The 25,043-nt window shown below is 44.9% G+C and overlaps 1 protein-coding gene across 1 annotated transcript in view; it reads right to left on the bottom strand.

The window, feature by feature from the left end:
- The window catches only part of TBCK (TBC1 domain containing kinase), a 446,663-nt gene that overhangs the window by 196,217 nt on the left and 225,403 nt on the right, over nucleotides 1-25,043 (bottom strand). The window contains exon 21 of the mRNA XM_077476674.1: nucleotides 18,794-18,830. Coding sequence (XP_077332800.1) covers nucleotides 18,794-18,830 — 37 coding nt within the window. The remainder of the gene's footprint in view (nucleotides 1-18,793; nucleotides 18,831-25,043) is intronic.

Genomic DNA, 25,043 nt, shown 5'->3' on the forward strand with positions numbered 1-25,043 from the left:
ACAGGAAGTTGACTCCCCTATATAACCCCTCCGCCTTCCAGGAGCACTCAGTTTTTGTAGCCAAGCAATATAAGTAATATACTCTCACCCCATAAAACAGAGGGGCGGGAGCTCTGTGTCCTATGATGTACTCCAAGAAAAGGATTTTACAGGTAAGCGGTTTTAAAAATCCTATTTTCTTTATCGTACATCATAGGACACAGAGTCTCAAGTAATTACTTGGTGGGATGTCCCATAGCAATGCTACTTGAGGGGAGGGAGACACAACCCGTAATGTAACCCCCAGACCTGAGGACTTATACTGCTGCCTGCAGCACACTGCGCCCAAAAGGCGATATCCTCATTCCATCTTACATGCACATGATAAAATTTTGCAAATGTATGTACTGAAGGCCAAGTCGCGGCCTTGCAGATTTGAGACCTGGAGGCCTGGTGACACACTGCCCAAGAAGCACCAACCGTTCTGGTAGAGTGCGCCTTAACTTGAAAATGGGGAATCTTTGCCTTTAAATCATAAGTTTGAATTATAATTTGCCAAATGCACTTAGCAACAGTCCTGTCCCTTCTTTCTGCAGAAGAAATAAGACATCAGTCTTACGAATCGGAGCAGTTTTTTTAAATACATTTTCACTGTTCTCACTACATCAAGACAATGTAGTGACCTTTCTTCCCTAGAACAAGGTCTTGGGGAAAAAACCCTGGCAGGACAATATCTTCATTCAGATGAAAACCTGAAACCACTTTTGGCAAAAAACCTGGACGAGGACGTAACACCACTCTGTCCTCATGAATAATCAAATATGACTCTTTACAAGAAAGAGCAGCCAATTCTGAAATCCTCCTTGCTGAGGATATAGCAAACAAAAAACATCAGCTTCCTAGTCAGAAGGACTAAGGGAACATGCTGCAACGGTTCGAATGGCTGTTTTTGTTACACAGACAAAAACTAAATATAAGTCCCAAGGGCTTAAGAGTGATTTAACTGGCGGATTAATCCGCAGCACTCCTTGCATGAATCCCTGGACTAAAGAATGCATAGCAAGCAGTCTTTGAAATAAAAATTGATAAGGCTGAGACTTGGCCCTTAATAGTACTCAGGGCCAACTTCATCTCTACGCTTAATTGTAGAAAGGTAAGAATTCTGCCTATGATAGATCTCCGAGGGTACCAACCCTTGGACTCACACCAGGAAACATAAGCTTTCCAGGCTGTATAATATATAGCTCTAGAAGCTGGCTTCCTAGCATTAATCAAAGTAGAGATCACTGACCTGGAAAGCCCGCGTTTATTCAGAATGTGGGTCTCAATAGCCAAGCCGTTAAATTTAGCGTTCGTAAAGTAGGATGGAATATCGGCCCCTGAGACAGCAGGTCTGGCCTTAGTGGAAAGAGCCCTGGACCCTCCACTGCCATCCTTACGATCTCTGCGTACCATGACCTTCTGGGCCATGCTGGTGCTACCAGTATTACCGATTTTCTTTCCAGCTTGATCCTGCAAAGAACTTGAGGTAGCAACTGAATCGGGGAAAAGTGCATAGATCAGTAAAAACTGATCCCACGGAGTCACCAACGCATCTGTTCCGTATGCGAGTGGGTCCCCTGTCCTGGATGCAAAGTTGACTAGCTTAGTGTTGAATCTGGACGCTAGAAGGTCTACGTCCGGAGTCCCCCATCTTTGGCAAACAGCCTGAAACACCTTGGGGTGAAGAGACCATTCTTCTGGGAATAACTGCCGGAGACTTAGATAGTCCACCTGCCAATTCTCTACTCCCGGAATGAAAACTGCCGATAGGCATGGGACATTCTCTTCTGTCCAAGTTAGAATCTGGTTGACCTCTCTCTGAGCTGAGAGACTCTTGGTGACCCCTTGTGATTGATATATGCCACAGCTGTGGCATTGTCGGACTGGATCCTGGCAGGACAATTCTTTAACCTGGAGGTCCAGGTTTCTAGAGCCAGATACACTGCCGGAATCTCTAGGATGTCGATGGGCATGGCTCCTACTCCCCAGCCTGAAAGGCTGGCATCTGTCCTTACTACCTTCCAGATAATTGGTCTGAAGGACTTTCCCTTCAGCAGGTTCCAAGATAGTATCCACCAACTGAGGCTTTGGTACACTCATGGGGACAGCCACATTGGCAAGTCCAAAGCTTGAATCGTTTTGTTCCAAGCAGACAGAATACTGCTTTCAGTTTCGAATGGAATTGAGCATAGGGAACTGCTACGAATTAAGCTACCATCTTCCCTAACAACCTCATGCAAAAGCGAATTGAAGGATTTCTCTTCGACCTGATCATCCTCACCAGCTTCTGTATGGAGCTGATCCTTGCGGGAGGCAAGAACACCCCTTTTCTGGGCTGTGTCTATGATCAGGCCCAGATACTCCAGCCTTCTTAGTGGCTTTAAGGAGGATTTCTTTAGGTTGAGAATCCAACCCAAACCTTCTAGATAACTGCTTGTGATGGCTACACCTTGCTTCAAGCAAGCCACTGACTGGTCTATTAACAATAGATCGTCTAAGTAAGCCAAGACAGTTATGCCCTGTGCACTTAAGCTGACTAGAGTTGGGGCTAATACCTTAGTGAATACCCGAGGTGCTGTAGCAAGCCCAAAGGGCAAGGCTATTAACTGAAAATGCTTCTGTTCTACTTTGAACTGCAGAAACCTCTGGTGAGGTGGAAATATATGGACAAGCAGCTATGCATCTCTGATGTTGATGGACGCCAGAGGTTTTTCTCCTTGCAGGATGGAAACGACTGACTTGATTGACTCCATGCAAATGGAGCGGATTTTCAGGAACCGATTTAGATTACGTAGATCTAGACCTGGTCTGATATCCCCATTTGGCTTTGGCACCATTAGGTTTGAGTAAAACCTCAAACCTTGCTCTTGTTTGGGAATCTGTCTGATCACCCCTTGAGCCAATAATCGGTCTAATGCTTGCAACAGGGATTGCCTTTTCCCTGGATCCTTGGGAACGTTTGATCTCAGAAAACGAGATGGTGGAAACTCTCAAAGCTCTAGCTTGTATCCTAGAGACACTGTGGAGAGAGTCCATTTGTCCTGAATCTCCCTTTGCCAGACTTCTGAGTACATCAGAAGTCTTCCCCCCCACCTTGGTGAGGGGAAATGCCTCTTCATAAGGAGGTCTTGCATTCTGCTTTGAGACTTGTAGCCCCAGGTCTTCCTTTATGCCTGGTCTGATGGCAGAGGCCGAACAGTTTAAATGAAAGATGCTTATATTTTCTTTTGACTGGCAAAAGAGTACTATTTCCGCTGGAAATTGTTTGAATGTATTTATCCAAACTTTCGTCAAATAATCGTTCTCCCTTAAAGGGGAAACTAGTCAGAAGGTTCTTACAAGGCGTCTCAGCTGACCAACCCTTTAACCAAAGGGTCCTTCGCATATGTACAAGTACAAACGCAAGGCGTGATGCCTGGTGAATAGAATCCTTCATAGCGTCTACAGCAAAGCATAATGCTTTAGGTAGCTCGGCCAGTTCCTGTGCTTGTTGTGCAGGGAGCTCATCTGAGAGCATCTGTGAACTCGTCCTTTAAGGACTGACAGATGCCTATAGCTGCAATTGCAGGCTGAGCAACAGTACCTGCTTAGAAAAAAGGGATTTTAACAGACCTTCCAACTTCTTATCTGTTGGATCTTTAAGCATAAGCACATTGTCCACTGGACATTGGAAATCGCAGCGTCAACTGCTGGAACTTTCCATCTTTTAGTGAATCTTTCTTCCATAGGATAGAACTTTGCGAGTCTCTTTGGAAGGGAAAAAATGTTTATCCGGATGATTCCATTCGGTATAAATAAGCTTTTTTAGTAATGCGTGGATGGGAAACGCATGCAAAGGCTGTAAAGGCTTCAAAGAACCCAAGGAAGAGACCGGCCCTTCAGCTAACTCTGTTAGGGGTAGAATGCAAGTAGAGCGAACCATCTTTGCAAGCCTCTGTACTTCAGATTGTGAAGTAGGGATCCTTGGGAACTTCAAGTATTGTTTCCTCCACAGAGAAATAATCGCAAGTCTTTCCTCCCGATCATCTGAGGGCAATACCCCATCCTGTCCCCATAATTCTCTTGGACCCTCCACTGACTGTAAAGAGTCTAAGGTGGGGAAGGGGGATCTAGGACGCTTCCTATACACTGGATGGAGTATGCGATTAAAGCTGCTAATCTTCCTTCTAAGCCTTGCAAGGCAGAGGAGAATGCATCTTCAGTCACCTCTACAGGGGCTGAAATGTGTGAAGCAGTTGCACCACCACTAGCTTCCACTGACTCACCCTGGCTTGCCATGTCTGATCTCTCCGAAGAGGAAGACAGTATGGAGGCATAACTGGGATTCCCAGCACCTGGGGGGGTGACACCTTAGGTACCTTTACGGTAGGTCTGGAAGACATAGTGCAAAGCACAAGCAGAGGTACACACAAAATAACAGTTATTTTGCTACTAAGTAACAATAGTTTTTCCTGTCTGGAAATGCCTGTTTACACCCTTACGTGCCCAGGGCTCTGGTGTCTCTTAGTGTGACAGACTGCCTCTCTTCAGTTAAAAAGTCTTTCTGAAATGAGAGTGTCTGTGATATAAAGCCTCAGGTGGAACCTGATTGGCATCCTCAGCGCTTCCCCTCAGCTATGCGGCGAGTGCTGTGTGTGTATGGACGTTAAATCTATACACAGCGCCACGTGACCATGCGGACAGGCCCCTCTGTGTTCTCAGGCCCTGCTAGGGACCCGAATGGCCAACACAAAATAAGGTGAATGTACTATACACCTCTACTAGGGGGGAGGAAAGGGGGGGGGGGGTTCTGTCAGCAGATTTATAGTTTTTTTAAAACCACAGAAGCATAGAGCGTTTCCCAATGTTACTAGGTGGAAGTGCTGGGTTGTAATTAAACCATGCAGCTAAAGCAGCTGCGTCAACCAATCAGCCACCGCCCATATAGAAGTTTATACACATCTCTGTATTAGCAACTGCTGTACTTTTTACCAAATCCCACAAGATCTATTTAAGTAAGAACCCCCTCTACCGCTGGGACCACACATGTTCTGAGACAGAGCTGCACTAAGACACATCATAGGTAGTGTAAGTTACTCCTTATAGAGGAGACATTTATAAGGCATATAAGGTATATTGAAGAAAAAAACAAAGCTTCTTCCCTTACCCTGTCCTTGCTGCAAGATACTGCTGATTTAACAGACAGATCCAACTTTCACCCATCACGGCGGGCTGCGTTTAAACATGCTCAAAGACTGGGGCCCTTTTAAAAGGGGTTCCGCTCCTTTGGGCCTTGTATAGCCCCCCTCTGGACAACTTTAGGAAATGTAGCAAGACCAAAAAGAGTCCTGGTTCCTAGGGTCCAGCTCTCAAAGAGAAGCATTACAGGCAAAACCTCGTTCTTGCATCAAGGTCCAGGTACCATTCTATGTCCTCAGTGGCGAGGATGGATCTGATTGTGGAGGTTTCTTTAAATCCAGCATGGATCCCTCGTGGAGCTCCGCAGAGCACATCTTCACTCGTGACCAACACCTTAGACACTAGGTGTAAAAAATTGAGTGCTCCTGGAAGGAGGAGGGGTTATATAGGGGAGTCAACTTCCTGTATTGGTTATACCAGTTTCAACACCTGAAGGTAGGCCTATAACCCACCAAGTAATTACTTGAGACTCTGTGTCCTATGATGTACGATAAAGAAACAGGCATTGCATAGAAGATAATGTCAAACGGCTAATGATATACATGTCATCAATCTCTAGCAAAATTCAAGAGACAGGATTTAAGATATTGACTGTCATGATAGCATAGTCTCAAAGACTTTACACAAAATATTTCCTCCGTGCTCCACTTCCTGCTGGAGATATCAACAAAAGGGGACTAGGGACTATCTTACATGTGTTCTGAAGTTGCACTCTTTTGCAGAATTTTTGGAATCCGGCGAGGAACATTATAGTCAAATTGACCGATGTCCGCCATGCAGACAACCTTGTGGCCTTCAATTCACACCTGTGTCAGAAAAGAGGTATAAATGCATTCCTCTTTATTGGAAACAGATGAACCCCTGCTTGAATCAGCGTCTGGCTCAGTAAAGTCAACAAGACTTGGCCTCAACCACAGAGCGGAATAATTTAACAAGATGTGGTTTTATTTCTGATTTCATGTGTGCTTTGATATATTGGGCTCTGATGTCAGGTCTATGACAGCTTAACCACCATTAATTCCCCCCCCCCCCCCCCATGCCCACCACTTCACCTCCCCCTTTGTTTTTCTTTGCCATCTTTCTTCCTCTCCCTCTCAAACATGTCTATTAAATCTATCTACCCAAAGTTCCATGGGTGGGTATTCTCCCTTGCACAGTTCTGGGTACCACTCATCACTGTGCTCTTATGGTTTGAGAATAGACAATGTGAACCTGGCATTTTCCAATGTGTGGAATAGAGTCTGTAAATCTCATCATCTGGAGTTCCTCTCACCACACTATCGCATAAGACATAGGGAGCTCCTCTCACCACACCAACTAAAGATAGTATGTTATACTCTAACAAATAAGGGCTGTGAAGCTAAATGGGGTATATATTGATTGTAAACTATTGTCAGTGACACAATGTACATTTGATTATGGCTCATTTCATTATCACTTAAGTGAACCATTTTTTTTCTATACTGTCTTTAAAAATGGAAAAATAAAGAATAAAAAAAAGTCTAATGATCTACTGCAAACCCTGAATCTTTATTCAATACAAAATCCTCAACTATGTCATTCAAAAACATTTAAAGTATATCACATACATAACATTAGTCAGGCGTGTTAAATGCTAACAAAAAATAAAGTTTACTTTAGTTCTGCTTATTACAGGGACATCATTTTCCTTGCAATATTATATGACAAAAGATGGAGAAAATCTGGGGAGGTAAGTGGGGATATTTATCATTAAAAAGGTGCTATTTGTGTTCACTTGCAGTCTTGGTACCCAACACATGTCCCACTACCTCTCTGTGGGAAGCCTGCCAAGTCCTGAGCTGGATCTTGAGTTTGGTTCACCACCTGCTGAGCAACCACGAGAACGCTGCAGAATTTCAGTGGGGTGCCAATTGCTAAAATGCTCTCTGCATTGCAGCATTTGGCATTAGACAAAAGACAGTACAGGCGAAATAGTTTCCACCCAATAGTACAAATATAGTCATAGACTCAGGTGAGAGAAAGCGCACAGGTAGTAACCACTGACCACCAATGCTGGAGGTTATTACTGCAGTCACTGACACCAATACTGGGGAAATGACTGTGGTCACTGACACCAATGCTGGGGATTTTTATTGTGCCCACTGATACCAACACAGTTTTTAATATTATGTCCACTGACACTAATTCTGGGGATTTTTATTGCATCCACTGACATTAATGATGTGTGTGTGTGTGAGAAAGGGGGGAGTTCTGCTTCCACTGACACCAGTGCTGGGGTTTTTTATTGTGTCTCCTGACACACCTCCTCACTGTGGTGACACCAAAAATGACTTGTTCTTCAGTGTGCATTGTGGTATGTTGCAAAAAATGTCAATCAAATATCAAAGCCCCAACTTCCCCTGATGCTCTGGCATTTGAAAGTTAAAAGCAAAGGACAGAGGTAAATGTCAGAGTGTGAGGTTTACTGGGGCAGAAGTCAACAGCTTTGCCATGAAAAAAAGGGCTGTTTTAGAAGAAAAGAATAAACAAATGCCAAGCTGAGAAAATTTCTATTGGATGTATATAAAAGAATAAAACGCCACATGGTAATTAGATTAATGCCTTTCAAAACAGATTACTCAGGGAACTGAGCCCTGACTGTTAAAGAAAATAGATTTCAATCAATACCAGCTAAATCATTAAGACAAATTATATATGTCAAAGATAGGGTTTAATCTATCAGAGTCAATGATGAGTATAATTGGAGCTTACTGTATTATACAAATTCAGTGCCAAAACTGTCAATTCTCAAATTCACAGATGTTGCTATTTAAAATGAAAAAAATGACAGCCACATTACTAATCTGTGAGTGATAGGCGAAATAATAAATTATATTAAACACTTCTAGATAGCAGGTTGTCTAGTAACTACCAATAAGTGCACTTACTGCAACTTTAACCACTTCGCACCCAGGCCAATTCTGACATTTCTCTCCTAAATGTAAAATTCATAATTTTTTTGCTAGAAAATTACATAGAACCCCCAAACATTATATAAATGTTTTTTTAGCAAAGACCCTAGAGAATAAAATGGCAGTCATTGCAACTTTTTATCTCACACGGTATTTGCGCAGAAATTTTTTGAACACCTTTTTTTTGCTTTAAAAAAAAAAAAAAAAAACATTAAAAAGTTATCTCAATGTGTTTGCATAATGTGAAAGATGAAGCATACATAGATACCAACATATCACACTTCAAAATTGCACACGCTCGTGGACTGGTGCCAAACTTCCCCATAGGTGGCGCTTTACATTTTTTTACTGGTTACATGTTTTGAGTTACAGAGGAGGTCTAGGGCTAGAATTATTTCTCTCGCTCTAACTTTTGTGGCGATACCTTGCATGTGTGGTTTGAACACAGTTTTCATATGTGGGCAGGACTTATGTATGTGTTCGCTTCTGCATGCGATCTCACGAGGACAGGGGCGCTTAAAACATTTTTTTTAGTTGGACAAATATTATATATATATATATATATATATATATATATATATATATATATATATATATATATATATATATATATATTGATCACTGTTATTTCTATTACAAGGAATGTAATGTGAAATTATGTAATGTAAAAGAATGTAATGAAAAGAACGATCTGTTCTTTTTACAGTGAGATATGAGGTCAATAAGACCCCATATCTCACCTCTAGGCTGGGAAGCCTAAAATCAAGAAAAAAAAACCCCAAATGAGGACCATGGCTTCCCAGCCATGGCGGTGCCGTTTTTCCTGAATGCAGGGGCCGAGCGTGACATCATAACATCGCGCCCGGCCTCCGAACAATCATAGCGACTCTGGTGACCATTTGGTCCGCCGGAAATCTCTAGCGTCACCATCCAGGGGCTGGCTGATCAGTTCTCAGACTCACCGATAGAAGAGGTGAGTCAGTAGAAGCACCGGAGGGCAGCGGGAGGGGGGTGTCCCCTCCCGCCACCCATAAGAACGATCAAGCCGCTATGATCATTCTTATGGTGTAGGGAATCGCCGGCTGAAAACTGCAAAATCTTAATGATGTCTGTAGCTGCAGGCATCATTCAGATATCACAGCACAAAGTCAAGGATGTTCCTGAACGTCCTAAGGGGGCGAAGTGGTTAAGATATTAAACCATGAAATGCAATACAGTACAATACAGTAGTTAAGAATGCTCAAAATATTGATTTCTTGTGAAAGGACCTGGTCATTGGAACGGAACCTGGTCGTTGAGTGAGGAGTACCTGTAGTTAAAGAAAATAAACCTCTACCCCCCACACAAAGCCATTCACTACTCTTTGTAGCTGCTCATCTTATCACTTACATTGCATAGCCTTACTTATTAAAGTCTGTAAGGGTTTTTCACAATTGAGTTTAAAACTAGTTAAATAACATAAACATTTGTACAGAACAAGTCCAGATTAACCTTACACCTCGCAACAATGTAAAGGTCAAATTCTGAAAAGCATTCTTTATCTTTCCCTATGCACATGCTACTGCCCAGAGATGAGCTTAAGGGCTCATACACACCACTCGTTTCTTTTTCCGTTCAACCCAGCGGGTTGAACAAAAAAAAACAAAAAAAAAACAGGCAGCTCATGTCGGAGCCGCTGTACTAACAATCCAATGTTACTACAGCGATCTCTCTTGCTGTGCTATTGTGTTCTGACAGGGGGATGCCCCCCTGCCAGAATACTCCGATCAGCGTTCTCAATCGCTGGCTAAGAAATGCTGATCAGAAGCCAGTCGGCAGATCTTTTTCAGTCTTGACCCTTCAACAGACGCCGGCCGAATAGCCAGCTTCTGTCAAAACCGCTGTCGCAAACACAGGCTAAATGTGAGTCGGGCTCTTTTGAAACTGGTCGATGTCGTCTGACATGCGGCCCGTGTGTACTAGGCTTTAGGCCTGGGTACCAGGGAAATATAACCCATATCTCTTATTATGTTCTGGGTTTCAGTCTTTTAGGTCCCCAACCAGTGGCGTCCCTAGGGTTGGAGTCACCCGGTGTGGAAACAACTGGTGTCACCCCACCCTCCAACAACTATGGCCCCCCTCAGTACAGAGCCCCCTCCCGCAGTATAGATCCCCCTCCCTCAGTACAGACCCCCCTTCCTCAGTATAGACCCCTCTGCCTCAGTAAAGACCCCCCTCCATCAGTATAGACCCCCCCTCAGTGCAGAACCCCTCCATCAGTATAGATGCCCTCAGTACAGACACCCCCTTAGTGCAGTCCCCCCTCCATCAGTACAAACACCTCCGCAGTGCAGACCCCCTCCATCAGTATAGGCCCCCTCAGTGCAGACCCCCTCCATCAGTATAGGCCCCCTCAGTGCAGACCCCCCTCCATCAGTATAGACATCCCCTCAGTGCAGACCCCCCTCCATCAGTATAGACATCCCCTCAGTGCAGACCCCCCCCTCCATCAGTAGAGACACCCCCTCAGTGGAGACTCCCATCCATGAGTATAGAACCCCACAGTGCAGACCTCCTCCATCAGTATAGTCGTACCCTTAATGCAGACTCCCCTCCATCAGTATAGACACCTCCTCCATTAGTATAGACTGCCCCTCAGTGCAGACCCCCTCATCAGTATAGACAACCACCCAGTGCCGACCCCCCCCCTCCATCAGTATAGACACCCACTCAGTGCAGAACCCCCTCCAGCAGTATAGACCCCCCTCAGTATAGACAACCCCTCAATGCAGACCCCCCCCCCTCAGGGCAAACCCCCATCAATATAGACGACCTCCATCAGTATAGACCCTCCCATGCAGACCCCAACATCAGTATAGACCCCCCTCAAGCAGTATAGACACCCTCTCACTGCAGACCCCCCTCCATCAGTATAGACACCCCCTCAGTGCAGAACCCCCTCCAGCAGTATAGACCCCCCTCAGTGCAGACCCCCCTCCATCAGTATAGACAACCCAACAATGCAGACCCCCTCCATCAGTATAGACCCCCCTCAGTGCAAACCCTCCCATCAATATAGACCCCCCTCCATCAGTATGGACCCCCCCCGTGCAGACCCCCTCCATCAGTATAGACCTCCCTCGGTGCAGACCCCCCTCCATCAGTATAGAAACTCTCTCACTGCAGACCCCCTCGATCAGTATAGACCCCCCTCAGTGCAGGCCCCCCCCTCCATCAGTATAGACACCCCCTCAGTGCAGACCCGCCTCCATCAGTATATACACCCCCTCAGCTCAGACCCTCCTCTATCAGTATAGACACCATCTCAGTACGTGTGCTAGTAGACCACCCTCTCCCCTCCCATAGCGCTACTCCTGCACATGTCCATCTACATTAGAATACATTGTAAGACCTCAGAACAGCGTGGGATATGCACAGTGGTGTGTCCCTCAGACTCTCTCCTCCTGTGTAGATGTATACAAAGAGGTGAGGAAGGCGGCTACAGTCGCCTAAGGGCACAGCTGGCAAATTAGTGTAGGGGTGCGGACCGTGCAGGTGTCACTTCTCTACCCACACTCCCATCCTCCCCAGTGACACCACTGTCCCTAACGATTTACTGATAGTGTATTATATAAGTATAAATTCAGTTTTAGAAAACAAATCGAGCTGTGTCAAAGGTTTCACTTAGCTCCCAAACTCAACAACCTCGAAGTAGAGCACACAGCATTACCCATTCCAGTACTCCTTGATACCCAGTCAGATTCCACACATAGTGGTCAATTCACACAATGAGCTTGTATGCAATGTTTGGGCTATGTGACACATTTAACCCAAAAATTGGCTGCAATATTGCTAATTTCCTACAGGTTTATGCGGTACTTACTGGAAAAATAAACACTTAAATATCACATAAAAGGTAATTCACAAAAAAATGTAAACAAAAACCTTTGCCCAATAAGTTGTGGTCTAGCCACGTGCTATATAACGAATACTAACTGGGTGTGAAAGAGCCAGCACACAGGTCTGGAAAGGATTGGAGGGGTGGGCAGTGCAGGCCATTTTTAAAAAATTTTATTTTTGTACTCACCATAAAATCCTTTTCTCTGAAGTTCATTGACGGACACAGTTCCTTTAATTCTTGACCTTAGGGTTATCACTCCACCTTCAGGAGAGGACTAGGAAGAACATGTACAACATGTAAAAACAGCAAGCAAGAGGTCCCTCTGGCTATAACCCCTCACCCTGCTTCCTGCAGCTCAGTTCATCAAAAAGCAGTACAAACATAAATAGGAGGGGTGGGTGCTGTGTCCATCAATGAACTTCAGAGAAAAGGATTTTTGCTTTCGTTCATTGACGGACACAGCTCCTTTAATTCTTGACCTTAGGGAACTCCCCAAGCAGTGTCAAAAACGAGGGGTGGAAACAGCAAAACATAACCCACAACAAAAGGAACACCTCAACAGAGGAGTTGCCATCTTAAACGGATGCTATCAAAACTTGTGACCAACTTATGCATCAAAAGATGCGTTCACAACAAACTTGTAACTTAAAGAAAGCGTAAATTGCAAGCTTACACAGCCGCCTGTAAAACCTTGTGGCCAAAGCAAGCATCTGAAGATGCGCTTACGTCAACTTTGTAGAATTTAGTGAAAGTGTGAATGGACGACCAAGTCGCCGCCTTACACACCTGGGAGACAGACGCTTGGTGTCGGAAAGCCCAGGAAGTTCCAATTGCCCTGGTGGAATGAGCCGTGACAGGAAAAAAGGGGCACCCGCCCCTTTAAGGCATAGGCCTGAACCACGATCTGTCTAATCCACCGAGAAATGGTTGTCGACGAGACCGTCAGACCTTTCTTCGGCCAAACAGAGAGTCTGAGTTTCGGAAAGCAGCCATAGCAGACAGATACACCCGTAGAGCCCGGATCCTGTCCAGGGAATGTAGAGCAAGTTCTTTATGGTGTGTCGGCTTAGGACATAGGGATAGTAACGTGATGTCCTCATTAAGATGAAATTCTGAAACCACCTTTGGAAGAAAAGAGGGATGCGGACGTAGCACCACCTTATCCTTGTGGATGACCAGGTAGGGAGACTTGCATGACAAGTAGAGATGAGAGGCCAAGAGGTCCACATCTGGTTTGCCCCACTTTAGGTAAAGGAGTCGGAATACATTCAGATGCAAGACCATTCCCCTGGGTCCAGCATCTGATGACTTAGGTAGTCTGCCTTCCAGTTTTCTACGCCCGGAATGTATATGGCCTGTCCAATGGACAGGAAGGAGCGATCTCCCGGACCGAAGGGCCGGAGACCTCAGCCACCAGAGAAGGGAATCCCTGACGAGCTGGCTCACCTGAATTTGACAATCCAGGGATAATGGAGATTTGTCGCATTTTGACCAAATCTCCTTTTGCAGGACTCGCATGCAGAAGCTCAGCAACAACCACCTGTGGTTCACCAACAATTTCACCACAGCTTGAAGAGTCTGCAGCTTGTCTGAAGGGATAAAAAGTCTCACTTCTGAGGAGTCCAGCAGTAAGCCCAGGTACTCCAGGCATTGGGTTGGCACTAACACCGACTTATGTAGGTTCAGCACCCAACCAAACTCCTGTAGAGTCTGTATGGTGATCGCTACATCCTCCCTTAATTCTGAGGCAGAAGCTGCTCTCAGAAGGAGGTCATCTAGGTAACCCACAATTGCGATCCCCCGTTTCCTTAAAAATGCCAGACTTGGAGCTAACATCTTGGTAAAGTGGGTGCTGATGCCAGGCCAAAAGGGAGAGCCACAAACTGGTAGAGCTCTTCCCTGACTGCAAATTGCAGAAACCTCTGATGCCTGAGGCATATGGGTATATGTAAGTACGCGTCCTTGATATCCAAGGACGCCAAGAAGTCCCCCTGATGGAGTGCAGCGACCACGAGGGAACCGATTCCATCCTGAACCTTTGCACTTTCCCAAAGCTGTTGAGGGCCTTCAAGTCAAGGATTGGACGTACCCCTTCCTTTTTTGGGACTACAAACAGATTGGAGTAAAATCCTTGAAACCTTCTCAGTGTCGGTACAGGTACTATCACCCGCGTAGCAGCAGGTCCTGTGCTGCCCCGAACAGGGCTTCCTGATGAGCTGGAAGAAGATGCAGGTTGGAGAGAAAAAATCTTTTTGGTGGACAAGAAATAAATTCTAACTTATATCTTGATGAAACCAGTTTGCAGACCCATTGGTCGGACAGTAGGGAGGTCCATCGGGCTGCAAACTCCGGAAGGCAACCCCCAACCCGAGAGGCAAACCTTCATGCAGTAACATTTTTGCTCGCAGACTTGTTTGGCTTGCGAAACCAGGGACGCTTTTGTCTGTCAGCAGGCACCTTGTCGGACTGGGAACGCTTACCTGCCAAACCGGGCGGGTGAAAAAGCCAATTGTGAGCGGGAAAAAGAGGGCCCTTGCCTACGGCGTGACTCTTTACCCTTTCTGGACTGTGGGAGCAATGCGATATTCGCACCGGTAACATTTTTAATAATGTCATCCAGTGAAGTGCCAAATAGCCTTCCGCCTTGAAAGGGTAAATCCGCCAGTGCTTTTTTTTTTCTAGATGTCTGGTCCGCAGACCAGCATTTTAGCCAAAACAGGCCCTGTAGCACCACTGCTGATACTGATGCTCTAGAGAGCAGGGGGACCGTATCCAGGGCCACATCACGGACATACTTAAGGCCATGCACCAACTGATCTGCCAGTTCTACGCAGACCAGGGAAGACTGTTGCTTCTCCAATTCACGGTACATCAACTTTGCCCATTCAGTAAGCGTCTGCGACACCAAGGCCGTGGCCAGCACAGGTCATAACACTGACCGCACTACCGTAAACATGGACCGGGCCACTGCCGCGGCCCTCCTGTCAGCAGGGTCCTTGAAAGCAGGAGTCCCTTCTAACGGAATCATGGTTACTTTATTTAACCTGAATACCGGGGGGTCAACGATCTGAGGAGATGCCCATTTTTTCAAGAGGCTCTCCTCAAAGGGGTAACACCGCAATTCTTCTTGGGACTGAAAAGGCCCCTTCCGGGCTTCCCCATTCCTTGTAGATGAACTTATCAAAATAAGTCAAATACGGAAACACCTTAGGCGTGCAGGCTGGTTTGCGGGACCTAAAAGGGACCGCCACCCCAGCAGAAGTTCCTGCTGCATCCTGTATCTTCAGGGTATCCCGCACCACAGTGATAAGTGCTCCTACTAGCTCTTTTCCTGCGCTAACCCGAACAGAGCCATTCTCACTGTCCGAACGGTCCTGGCTTGCATCCTCTGACATGTCAGAACAGGGGCCCGAGTCTGAATCAGAGCTCTCCCCAGAAGACGGGGGGGAAGAGGGCATTTTTTTTACCCCCCTTGCGCCCATACGCTGCTTCCACCCTGGCAAAAAAGGTCTCCAGGACCGCCGACAAATCGTCCATAGGCACCGCATTTTGGGAAGGTTGCAATAGCAGGGATGTCTCTGGAAGAAGCACCTCACTCACCTGCCATAACTTAGGGACTTAAGGCAAGCTACACAAAATCCCACCCTCCTAGCTGCTCGTAGACTGAGGGCCCCCCCGCAGGACTGACCACCCTGACTGAGTGCTGCGCTGTGCCTCTGCTGTCCGCTCTGCCCTCTGCCAGTCACGAAGTGCCCAGATTAAAAACCACACTGAGGTACACAGACACCAGCACTAGAGGTAAAATGTGCTGAGGCTACTAGAAAATGGCCGCCGGCTGTTCCAGCAAAATATCACCAAGAAAATGGCCACCGAACCTTCTAGAATATGGCTGACAGCATATACACTGCATAAGACTACAGGAAAATGGCCGCGGCCTCCTCTCCTCATGTCAAATAGCCTAAGCACCTCACAGTGAAGGAAAAAAGGCAGGGAAAGAAAAAGCGGACCCTGACAGCCAGCTCAGCCCCCCGCCAAGGACCGGAGCCCCCCTGGAGGACCCCCAGCCAGGTACATACACTGCACCTCATGTCCAGTCACACAGCGGCCCCAGCAGGGGGAGGAGGGAATGAGGGATAGGGAGAGAGGAAAGGGAGAGTGAGAGACCCCCTAGTCAACCTCCCAATGAATGCCCAGCTGATCCATCCTGCCGAGGCAGGGAGAGTTGTACTTACCCCTCCTGTCGGGATTGTTGGACGCATTCCACCACAGACCCATCACCCGAGCAGTACGGGGTGGCTGCTGTTGGCCACGGAACACTGTGACACGGACAGCAGTAGCCCGGTCATATGTGTACCCCGGAGCATATAGCTCACCGGCCGCCCCTGGAGCAGAAGGGGCACGATCCAGTGTGTAGCTAGGGTCTGCTCGCGTTTGATGGCCAGGCTGGGGAGACTACAAGGATCTATATTATCCAGCCTGTCACCCAGCCCGGCTGTTGATTGTAGATCACAGGATCAAAATTGTAGAAAAAAATGAAAAAATTCCCAGGACCAATGGTCCCCTCAGGGAGCCAGGCCCTTCTCCTACACTAAGCAGAAAAAAACTGAGCTGCAGGAAGCAGGGTGAGGGGTTATAGCCAAAGGGACCGCCCTTTGGACGGTGCTGTGCAGTCTTGCTGTTTTTACTTGCTTAGTCCACTCCTGAGGGTGGCGTGATAACCCTAAGGTCAAGAATTAAAGGCACTGCGTCCGTCAATGAACGAAAAAAAAAATATTTTTTTACAGTTTGGTAGGCATGCCACTGCTAAAATATTTCAGTTCTCATTGCAACCAATCTGTTGTAAAGTAACATGCAAAAACTCACGGTAAATAACGGAAAATAACATTAATTTATGCCATATTTGACGTGCATTTTTTTGTGAATTGCACATTCAGTTAAGTAGAGCATTATTTTAACTCAAGTAATCATGTCATATTTAACACCAAGTGAATTGACCCCATAGTCCCAGATTTCAGCCCAGAACCATCCATAGATTTACAGAAGTGCAAGGAGCACTGGTCATGGTAAATTGTGTGCTGGCCCCTGGCAATGCAAACACTGACTTCTTTCAAGTGGGAACGGGCAGGTAGGTAGCTACTAGCTGGCATGGAAATGCAAAAGTATACTGCTAAAGGGAAGCCTGATCAAAGTGGATAACCTGCAAGCGAAACTGATATTCTGTGTTACTTGTACCTGTTGCAGCCCTTTCAAGAAAAGACATGAAGTGTATGAATTAGTCCTGTGAGCAGCACATTCTATACACATACAAGAACCACAGATAGCACAATGGTTGGTCTTGCAGCAGAAGATTGTGACAACATTTTTCCTTACAGGGCATCTGGCTTGCAGTTGTGGTGCAGCCCCATTATTCTCAAAGGCAAGTTGACAGGCAGCGCTGCCTAACAAACTCTACAGCTGGAGTTAAAATTGTTCTGCTGCATCAAATGCATCATGTGTCCTAAGGTGCTGTCCATCACCTTAGGACACTGCTTACTGTGTGAGAAAGCCATAAATACAAAAAAATATTGCAAGTTCCTGTATATTCTGCAAAGTAATCTCAAGCAATTTTATAAACTTTGCCCAGTTAAACTATATAAGCTACAGAACACTTCCTTTCTATGTTATGTATATGAAGCTAAGTAGTGTTATCTATTCCTAACTCGCTTTCTATTCTAGAGTGATAACGCTGCCCCTCCATAGATACAGTACAAAGAGTTAGTATTGCCACCGTCCAACAGGTATTATGACTGGGATGATCAGGTAAGAAAAAAAAAACCTAATAAAAAGAAAACTAATGCAGCCAGCACATCTAGGGCATATTAAGTAGTAACATATTACATTTTGTTTTGGGGTTTAGATACACTTTAAAACATGCTAATCAGTAATAACGATTTTTACAGTACTTGCCGATGAGTGGACTTGAGGAAATGCCACTGCCCTCTGTCTTTTACAAGCCATTCTGCATATTACAACAGTTTAATGTACGCCTCAACATAGCAACGTGGACCTCTCCAATACATTTTCACTTTCAAAGATGTGATAATTGCAGCTGGGAAGCGTTGGCCTTGATTTTTTTACTTAACCTATTAAGAGAAGGGCCTTTTCATTTCAAGTGTAATTCAGAGAAGTGCAAATTGCTTTCTAAAGTGAGTTTTAGCTAATGCTAAAGAAGAAGATTCTCTCTTGTTCTGGCTCCGTCAAATGCAGTGCGATTTACTTGGAGATTCTGCTCGTTCTAGGATGATGCAAGCAATTCCCAGATCTAGCCATTAATTGTTTAATCAAACCTGACAAGAGTTCTTCACGCAACCTGCTCTCTGCATGAGAAACTGGTAGAGTTATAAGACAGGAAACCTTTTACGAGAAACAGCCAGATCAGCAGGCGTGAATTCGGCCTTGTAGGATTTAATCTTCCACCTTGATTGAACTCCTATTACTCCAAAGTCCTTTCAATCCACAGAGACTCCGCTTATTCCTTTTCCAGTACAATCTACCTCTCAGTTTCAATTACACCTCCACTTATATCTGTCTGCAGCCTTTAACCCCTTTGTATCCATCTGGCATGTGCTTCAACTGACAGTCTCTAGATGTCTGCTGACATTTAATATCTGTGATCAGTAAATATGAAATACCTAGCGATGAAGGAATGCAATTGTTAAGACTGCCTGTAGACAGAAATAAAAAAGTGACATAAAGCAATACCAACAGAACATAAGAACAAAACGACAAAGCTGTGACTTACGTGTGAACATTGTCAGAAACCACGGAATTGCATATAGCTGGAAAAGAACAAAGACACAATCAGTCTGAACAATGATATCTGGAAAACAACTGTTATAACAAGTACGCCTCACTAAAAGTTATAGTTATAATACATGTGAGGTATGTGACAAACTGTGTCACTCAAACAGGACAAGTCAATTTCCTTCTTTAATGCAGACTTGTCAAGAACTGCGTCGCAGTAGGCATTCCCCTATGTCAAAACTCAATCATTACTTCTACCCATTACTTTGATCTGTGCTTCTGCCCAAATCAGCATCCTGGGCAAAATTTGAAAAAAAGTTTATGCCTCCTCGCAAAAAGGCATGCCCCCTTCACAGCCATGAGAAAATGATTGGGTCTTGAGACTGGTCACTGAGGCAAAAAACAATGGAGGTGATAGAGCACAGGAGAACAACTCTTATGCCGCGTACACACGACCAGACTTTTCAACATCAAAAGTCCGACGGAATGATTCCGGCACACATTCGATCGTGTGTGGGCTGCAGCGGACTTTTGATTTGAAAAAGTCTGACAGACTTTAGAAATGGAACATGTTTCAAATTTTTCCGACAGAACTCCGCCGGACTCAGTTCCTACTGAGAAATCCGCTCGTGTGTATGCTAGTTCGACGGACAAAAACCGACGCGAGGGCAGCTATTGGCTACTGGCTATGAACTTCCTTAATCTAGTCCAGTCGTACGTCATCATGTTCGAATCCATCGGACTTTGGTGTGATTGTGTGTGGCCAAGTCCGTTCATTCGGCAAGTCCGTCAGAAAGTCTGTCGGACCTAGTCCCTCCAAAAGTCCGGTCGTGTGTACGCGGCATTACATGACAAGGAAGATGTTCTAACAGACATGCTTTAAATTTACTGAAGGCAAAACAAAAAAGGGAAGGTATTCTAACGTGCGTTACATTTACTGAAGGCAAAAAATTTGATCAATGAAAGAGGAGTTTACATAATGGTCACACTGCTGGAAGATCCTTTCTCCACCCAACATGATCCATTGTTGAGTGCCTGTTAGGCATGTTGTCATACCCAGCCAATGGTGGCTGTCATAAGATACAGAAAAAGAAGGGACATTTTGCATTGGGTACAGCAACTGTCGAAAGGGGGATTTGCTCACATTGGAAAGATATCCTTTCACTTTCTGTTGAGCAGTCAGGGAAAACTCAATTAAACAGATGGCAAAAAGAGATGACAGCGGTTTTAACCCTTCCTGTTTCTATCCAAAGTGAAAATAAGGAATTTGACTTAACTGAAAATTCCATATCTTGGAGTGCAGTACAGGGCACAGCAAAGCATTCATAGACTCTAAATTATAGGCATGTACCCTAAGATGACTGGACACTGGCTAAGCTGTAAAATGACATGCTTTCTGGGCACCTACCCTATAACACTACCCCACAGTTTTGTAGGAAGCAATGCAGAGCAACCAAAGGATGGAAGGGAGGGTGGCCTGTGTCACTGTTCTGAATGTGAAAATATGGGATTTACAGGTAAGTTAAAATTTCTCTTTTTCTAATCACACAGAGCAGGACACAGGCAGAGTATTCATATACCCTCAAGCATCACCAAGCAATGAATAAGAAGGGTGTGCAACAACTAGGCAAACAAAACTGAGCCAAGAGGCCGGACAGCAATAAGGAGCAGAAAAGGACCCAACTTCAAAGTGCCATTGCTAGGACCTTGTAGCTGAAAGCTGCAGCCACAGAAAATTGGACATCCATGTAGTAGAACCTTGAGAAGGTATGAGCAGAGGACCAGGTGGGAGCCTTACACAGCTGGGCTACTGTTACTGATATTTCTGTTTGAGGCACTGAAATTAAAAGTTAACTCTGCATATGCAGGAACAGATTCACAGGATGCAATCACTGTGTTTAAAGTATTCGTTCTGACAAAATGCATAATTACATTCTATTGTATAAAGATAAGAAAGGCGGTGGTGTGAGATGTTATTAAAAAAATAGTGAATAGAATAATGTCACATTTCATATGTCATCAACTATGCTTATGCTTAACAGTTGTGAAACTAAAACCTTGAGAAGGGAGATGGAGAGGGAGAGAGAGAGAGAGAAGGAAACTTCTAGAAAAGCTTAGTCTGTGATGTGTGAAGGACACAGAAATGTTGGAATCAAGATTAAGTCTCTTTAGGTATTCCCCTGTGTGGTACTTATGGAGTGGAGTGCAGAGCAGAATATGGAACATGTGTGTAAAGAAGGAGAATGCAGCAACATAGGTGTAGACTATTCTGTAGGGCAGGGATATGCAATTAGCGGACCTTCAGCTGTTGCAGAACTACAACTCCCATGAGGCATAGCAAGACTCTGAGAGCCATAAGCATGACCCCCAGAGGCATGATGGGACTTGTAGTTTGGCAACAGCTGGAGGTCCGCTAATTGCATATCCCTGCTGTAGAGAATCCTTGTGGTGAAAGGGCAGCATGAAGCACCTGAATACCTTATAGGGGCTCTAGGATATCATTCAAATATCACCACAATCTTTACCATAATGATCAGAAGCATACAGAGTGACCCAGTTTTAAATGTCTGTCACACAGGATTGCTTATAAAGTCCAGGCTTTGACCATTACTGTAGGTAAACCTCTGACGGTACCTTCAGTGAGTGAGCTCTATATGGTTGGACCACAGCCTTGGACCTTTATAGCACCCTGCAACACAACTGCTGACAATACACGTTGCATTAAGTGCCAAGGTGATTATCCATACAGAATCTAGTGCCCTAGCAACATTACTGGTCCATAAAGCGTGGGGTCTGGGTACAGCTCCCAAGGCTTACCAAGGCTGTGCCCATCTGGATGTACTGCTACTACTTGTGGCATTAGAAGGCAATGAGGAGTTGACTGAAAAATTGACAGACAAAATAATAATGACAAAAAATAGGTGGTTGAAGGAGAAGAGGTCAATCACCTTGGGAAACTAGCAAAAAAAATAAAAAATCCTGAGGACTCACAGGACTGGGGTTAGTGTGGAGTGGAGTAGGGTTTTAAAGGAGGCTAGTAAAGAACTGCTAATAGTGACTTTTTTTTACATGTTCACTACTCACACTATGCTTCCATGGGTAAGCACAAACTACAATATCTCACAAAAGTGAGTACACCCCTCATATTTTTGTAAATATTTTATTATATCTTTTCATGTGACAACACTTAAGAAATGACATTTTACTACAATGTAAAGTAGTGAGTGCACAGCTTGTATAACAGTGTACATTTGCTGTCCCCTCAAAATATCTCAACACAACCATTAATGTCTAAACCGCTGGCAACAAAAGTTAGAACAACCCTAAGTGAAAATGTCCAAATTGGGCCCAATTAGCCATTTTCCCTCCCCGATGTCACGTGACTCATTAGTGTTACAAGGTCTCAGGGGAGTAGGTGTGTTAAATTTGGTGTTATCACTCTCACTCTCTCATACTGGTCATTGGAAGTTCAACAAGGCATCTCATGGCAAAGAACTCTCTGAGGATCTGAAAAAAATAATTTTTGCTCTACCTAAAGATGGCCTAGGCCATAAGAAGATTGCCAAGACCCTGAAACTGAGCTGCAGCATGGTGGCCAAGACCAGACAGCGATTTAACAGGACAGATTCCACTCAGAACAGGCCTCGCCATGGTCCACCAAAGAAGTTGGGTGCACGTGCTTAGCGTCATATCCAGAGGTTGTCTTTGGGAAATAGATGTATGAGTGCTGGCAGCATTACTGCAGAGTTTGAAGGGGTGGGGGGTCAGCATATCAGTGCTCAGACCATACGCTGCACACTGCATCAAATTAGTCTGCATGGCTGTCGTTCCAGAAGGAAGACTCTTCTAAAGTTGATGCACAAGAAAGTCTGCAAATAGTTTGGTGAAGACAAGCAGACTAAGGACATGGGTTACTAGAACCATGTCCTATGATCTGATGAGACCAAGATAAACTTATTTGGTTTAGATGTTGTCAGGTGTGTGTGTGGCAACCAGGTGAGGAGTACAAAGGCAAGTATGTCTTGCCTACAGTCAAGCATGGTGGTGAGAGTGTCATGGTCTGGGGCAGCATGAGTGCTCCCAGCACTGGGGAGCTACAGTTCATTGAGGGAACCATGAATGCCAACATGTACTATGACATACTATAGCAAAGCATGATCTTCTCCCTTTGGAGACTGGGCCACAGGGCAGTATTCCAAAATGATAACAACCCCAAACACACCTCCAAGATGACCACTGCCTTGCCAAAGAAGCTGAGATTAAAGGTGATGGACTGGCCAAGCATATCTCCAGACCTAAACCCCATTGAGCATCTGTGGGGCATCCTCAAACGGAACGTGGAGGAGCGCAAGGTCTCAAATATCCACCTGCTCTGCGATTACATTATGGAGGAGTGGAAGAGGATTCCAGTGACAACCTGTAAAGCTCTGGTGCATTCCATGCCCAAGAGGGTTAAGGCAGTGTTGGAAAATAAAGGTGGCCGCACAAAATATTGACGCATTGGGCCCAATTTGGACATTTGCACTTAAGGGGTGTATTGACTTTTGTTGCCAGCGGTTTAGACATTAATAGCTATGTGTTGAGTTATTTTGAGGGGACAATAAATTTACACTGTTATACAAGCTGTACACTCACTACTTTACATTGTAGCAAATTGTAATTTCTTCAGTGGCATCACATAAAAAAGATATAATATAAATATAAAATATTTACAAAAATGTGAGGGGTGTACTCACTTTTGTAAGATACTGTATATACATGACAATTTCATATACAGTATTACACATGAACAAAACAGATATCAGAGATTCTATCATAAAAGAGGAATACAATTTTATTAACGTGCCTTGCAGTCGTTTGGTAGGCCTGGGAAAGGATTTTGAAGGAAAGGAGGGCCAGCTTACCAGAGTATACTTTGCAGAAAAAACATGGATAAATTATAAATGTGATTTTCGTGCTTCAAGCATCTTGTGGCTATGGACAAGAGCCTTGAAGAGCACTTGTCAGTTAACAGGTGCAGGAAGTTTTTTCTTTCTGATGGTGCTAAATGAAAAAGAAAAAGCCTCACTTATCCAGTGTTATTGCAAGGGATTCAGTATATTCAAGAGAGAAGAAAGCCATTATGCAAGAAGAAATGTGGGATGGTTAATGAAATGATTGGTTCTTTGTGTGTGTGCTTTTTAAGCAGGAAATCAGCAAGTAAAGTCAACTCAAGAAAAAACGGTCAAGTTTATATGGCAAAATTTGCCTTGCAATACTGTGCACTTTGTCTAAATGTTTTAAAGAATAGAGGGGAAAACCCAGTCAGCACTGCTTAACAGCACATATACATGTGTGAGGGTCAGCTAGAAAAGAAGGCAATAAGTCTTGTGCAAGACAAGGCACAAAGGCCAGCATGTAAAATATTTTACATACTTGCAGCATTTTCCTTTCCATAAACAATATTTTATTCACTTGCAAGGTGTGTTTGAACTTGCTAGCAAATTTGACTTCTTCAGAAATAGTCAATTACCTAGCAAAGCCCACTAACTCCTTGCGCGTCATTACCTTATCCACTTCTAGGAGTGTTTAATTACAACCTGTGCTAGTCTAGCATCTCTGCCTCTCCCATTCATTAAATACATTTTTATGTAGCTGTTGAAAGAGAAGTAAAGGGGAATACCTGACCGAAACCACCTGACAATTTCTTATTTCTTTTGGGGGATTGTTAGATCTGTGCACTTCCTGGGGCATGCAGCATTCCAATAGATCAAATAAATTATGCCACATGCAACCTAACCTCTTTGGAAGTAAAGTAAGCAAACATGTCAAAAACATAGGCAATTCAGACTGAGCATAAAGTTAAAGCGGAGGTCCACCCTAAAGTGGAGCTTCCGCTCATTGGAACCCTCCCCCCCTCCGGCGCCACAATTGGCACCTTTCAGGGGGGAGGGGGGTGCAGATACCTGTACAGTACAGGTATCTGCACCCACTTCCGGCATAGATATCTGCAGAAAGTACACCCCTTTCCGCAGAATCTACGCCCCTTTCCGAAAGTCCCCCGCTGTCTGCTGGGAAACACATGGATCCCAGAGACAGAGGGGACCATCCTTATTGCGCAGCGCGACTCCCGAATGCGCAGTAGGGAACCGGGAAATGAAGCCGCAAGGCTCCACTTCCTGATTCCCATACCCAAGATGGCAGCGGCAGCACCGGAGAGACGATCGAGAGATCGGCTTCGGGTGCCGACATCGCGGGCGCGCTGGGCG

Source organism: Lithobates pipiens, unplaced genomic scaffold (assembly GCF_037356315.1).
Source record: "Lithobates pipiens isolate NorthernLeopardFrog02 unplaced genomic scaffold, aLitPip1_a1.2 Scaffold_13, whole genome shotgun sequence".
NCBI classification, from domain to species: domain Eukaryota; kingdom Metazoa; phylum Chordata; class Amphibia; order Anura; family Ranidae; genus Lithobates; species Lithobates pipiens.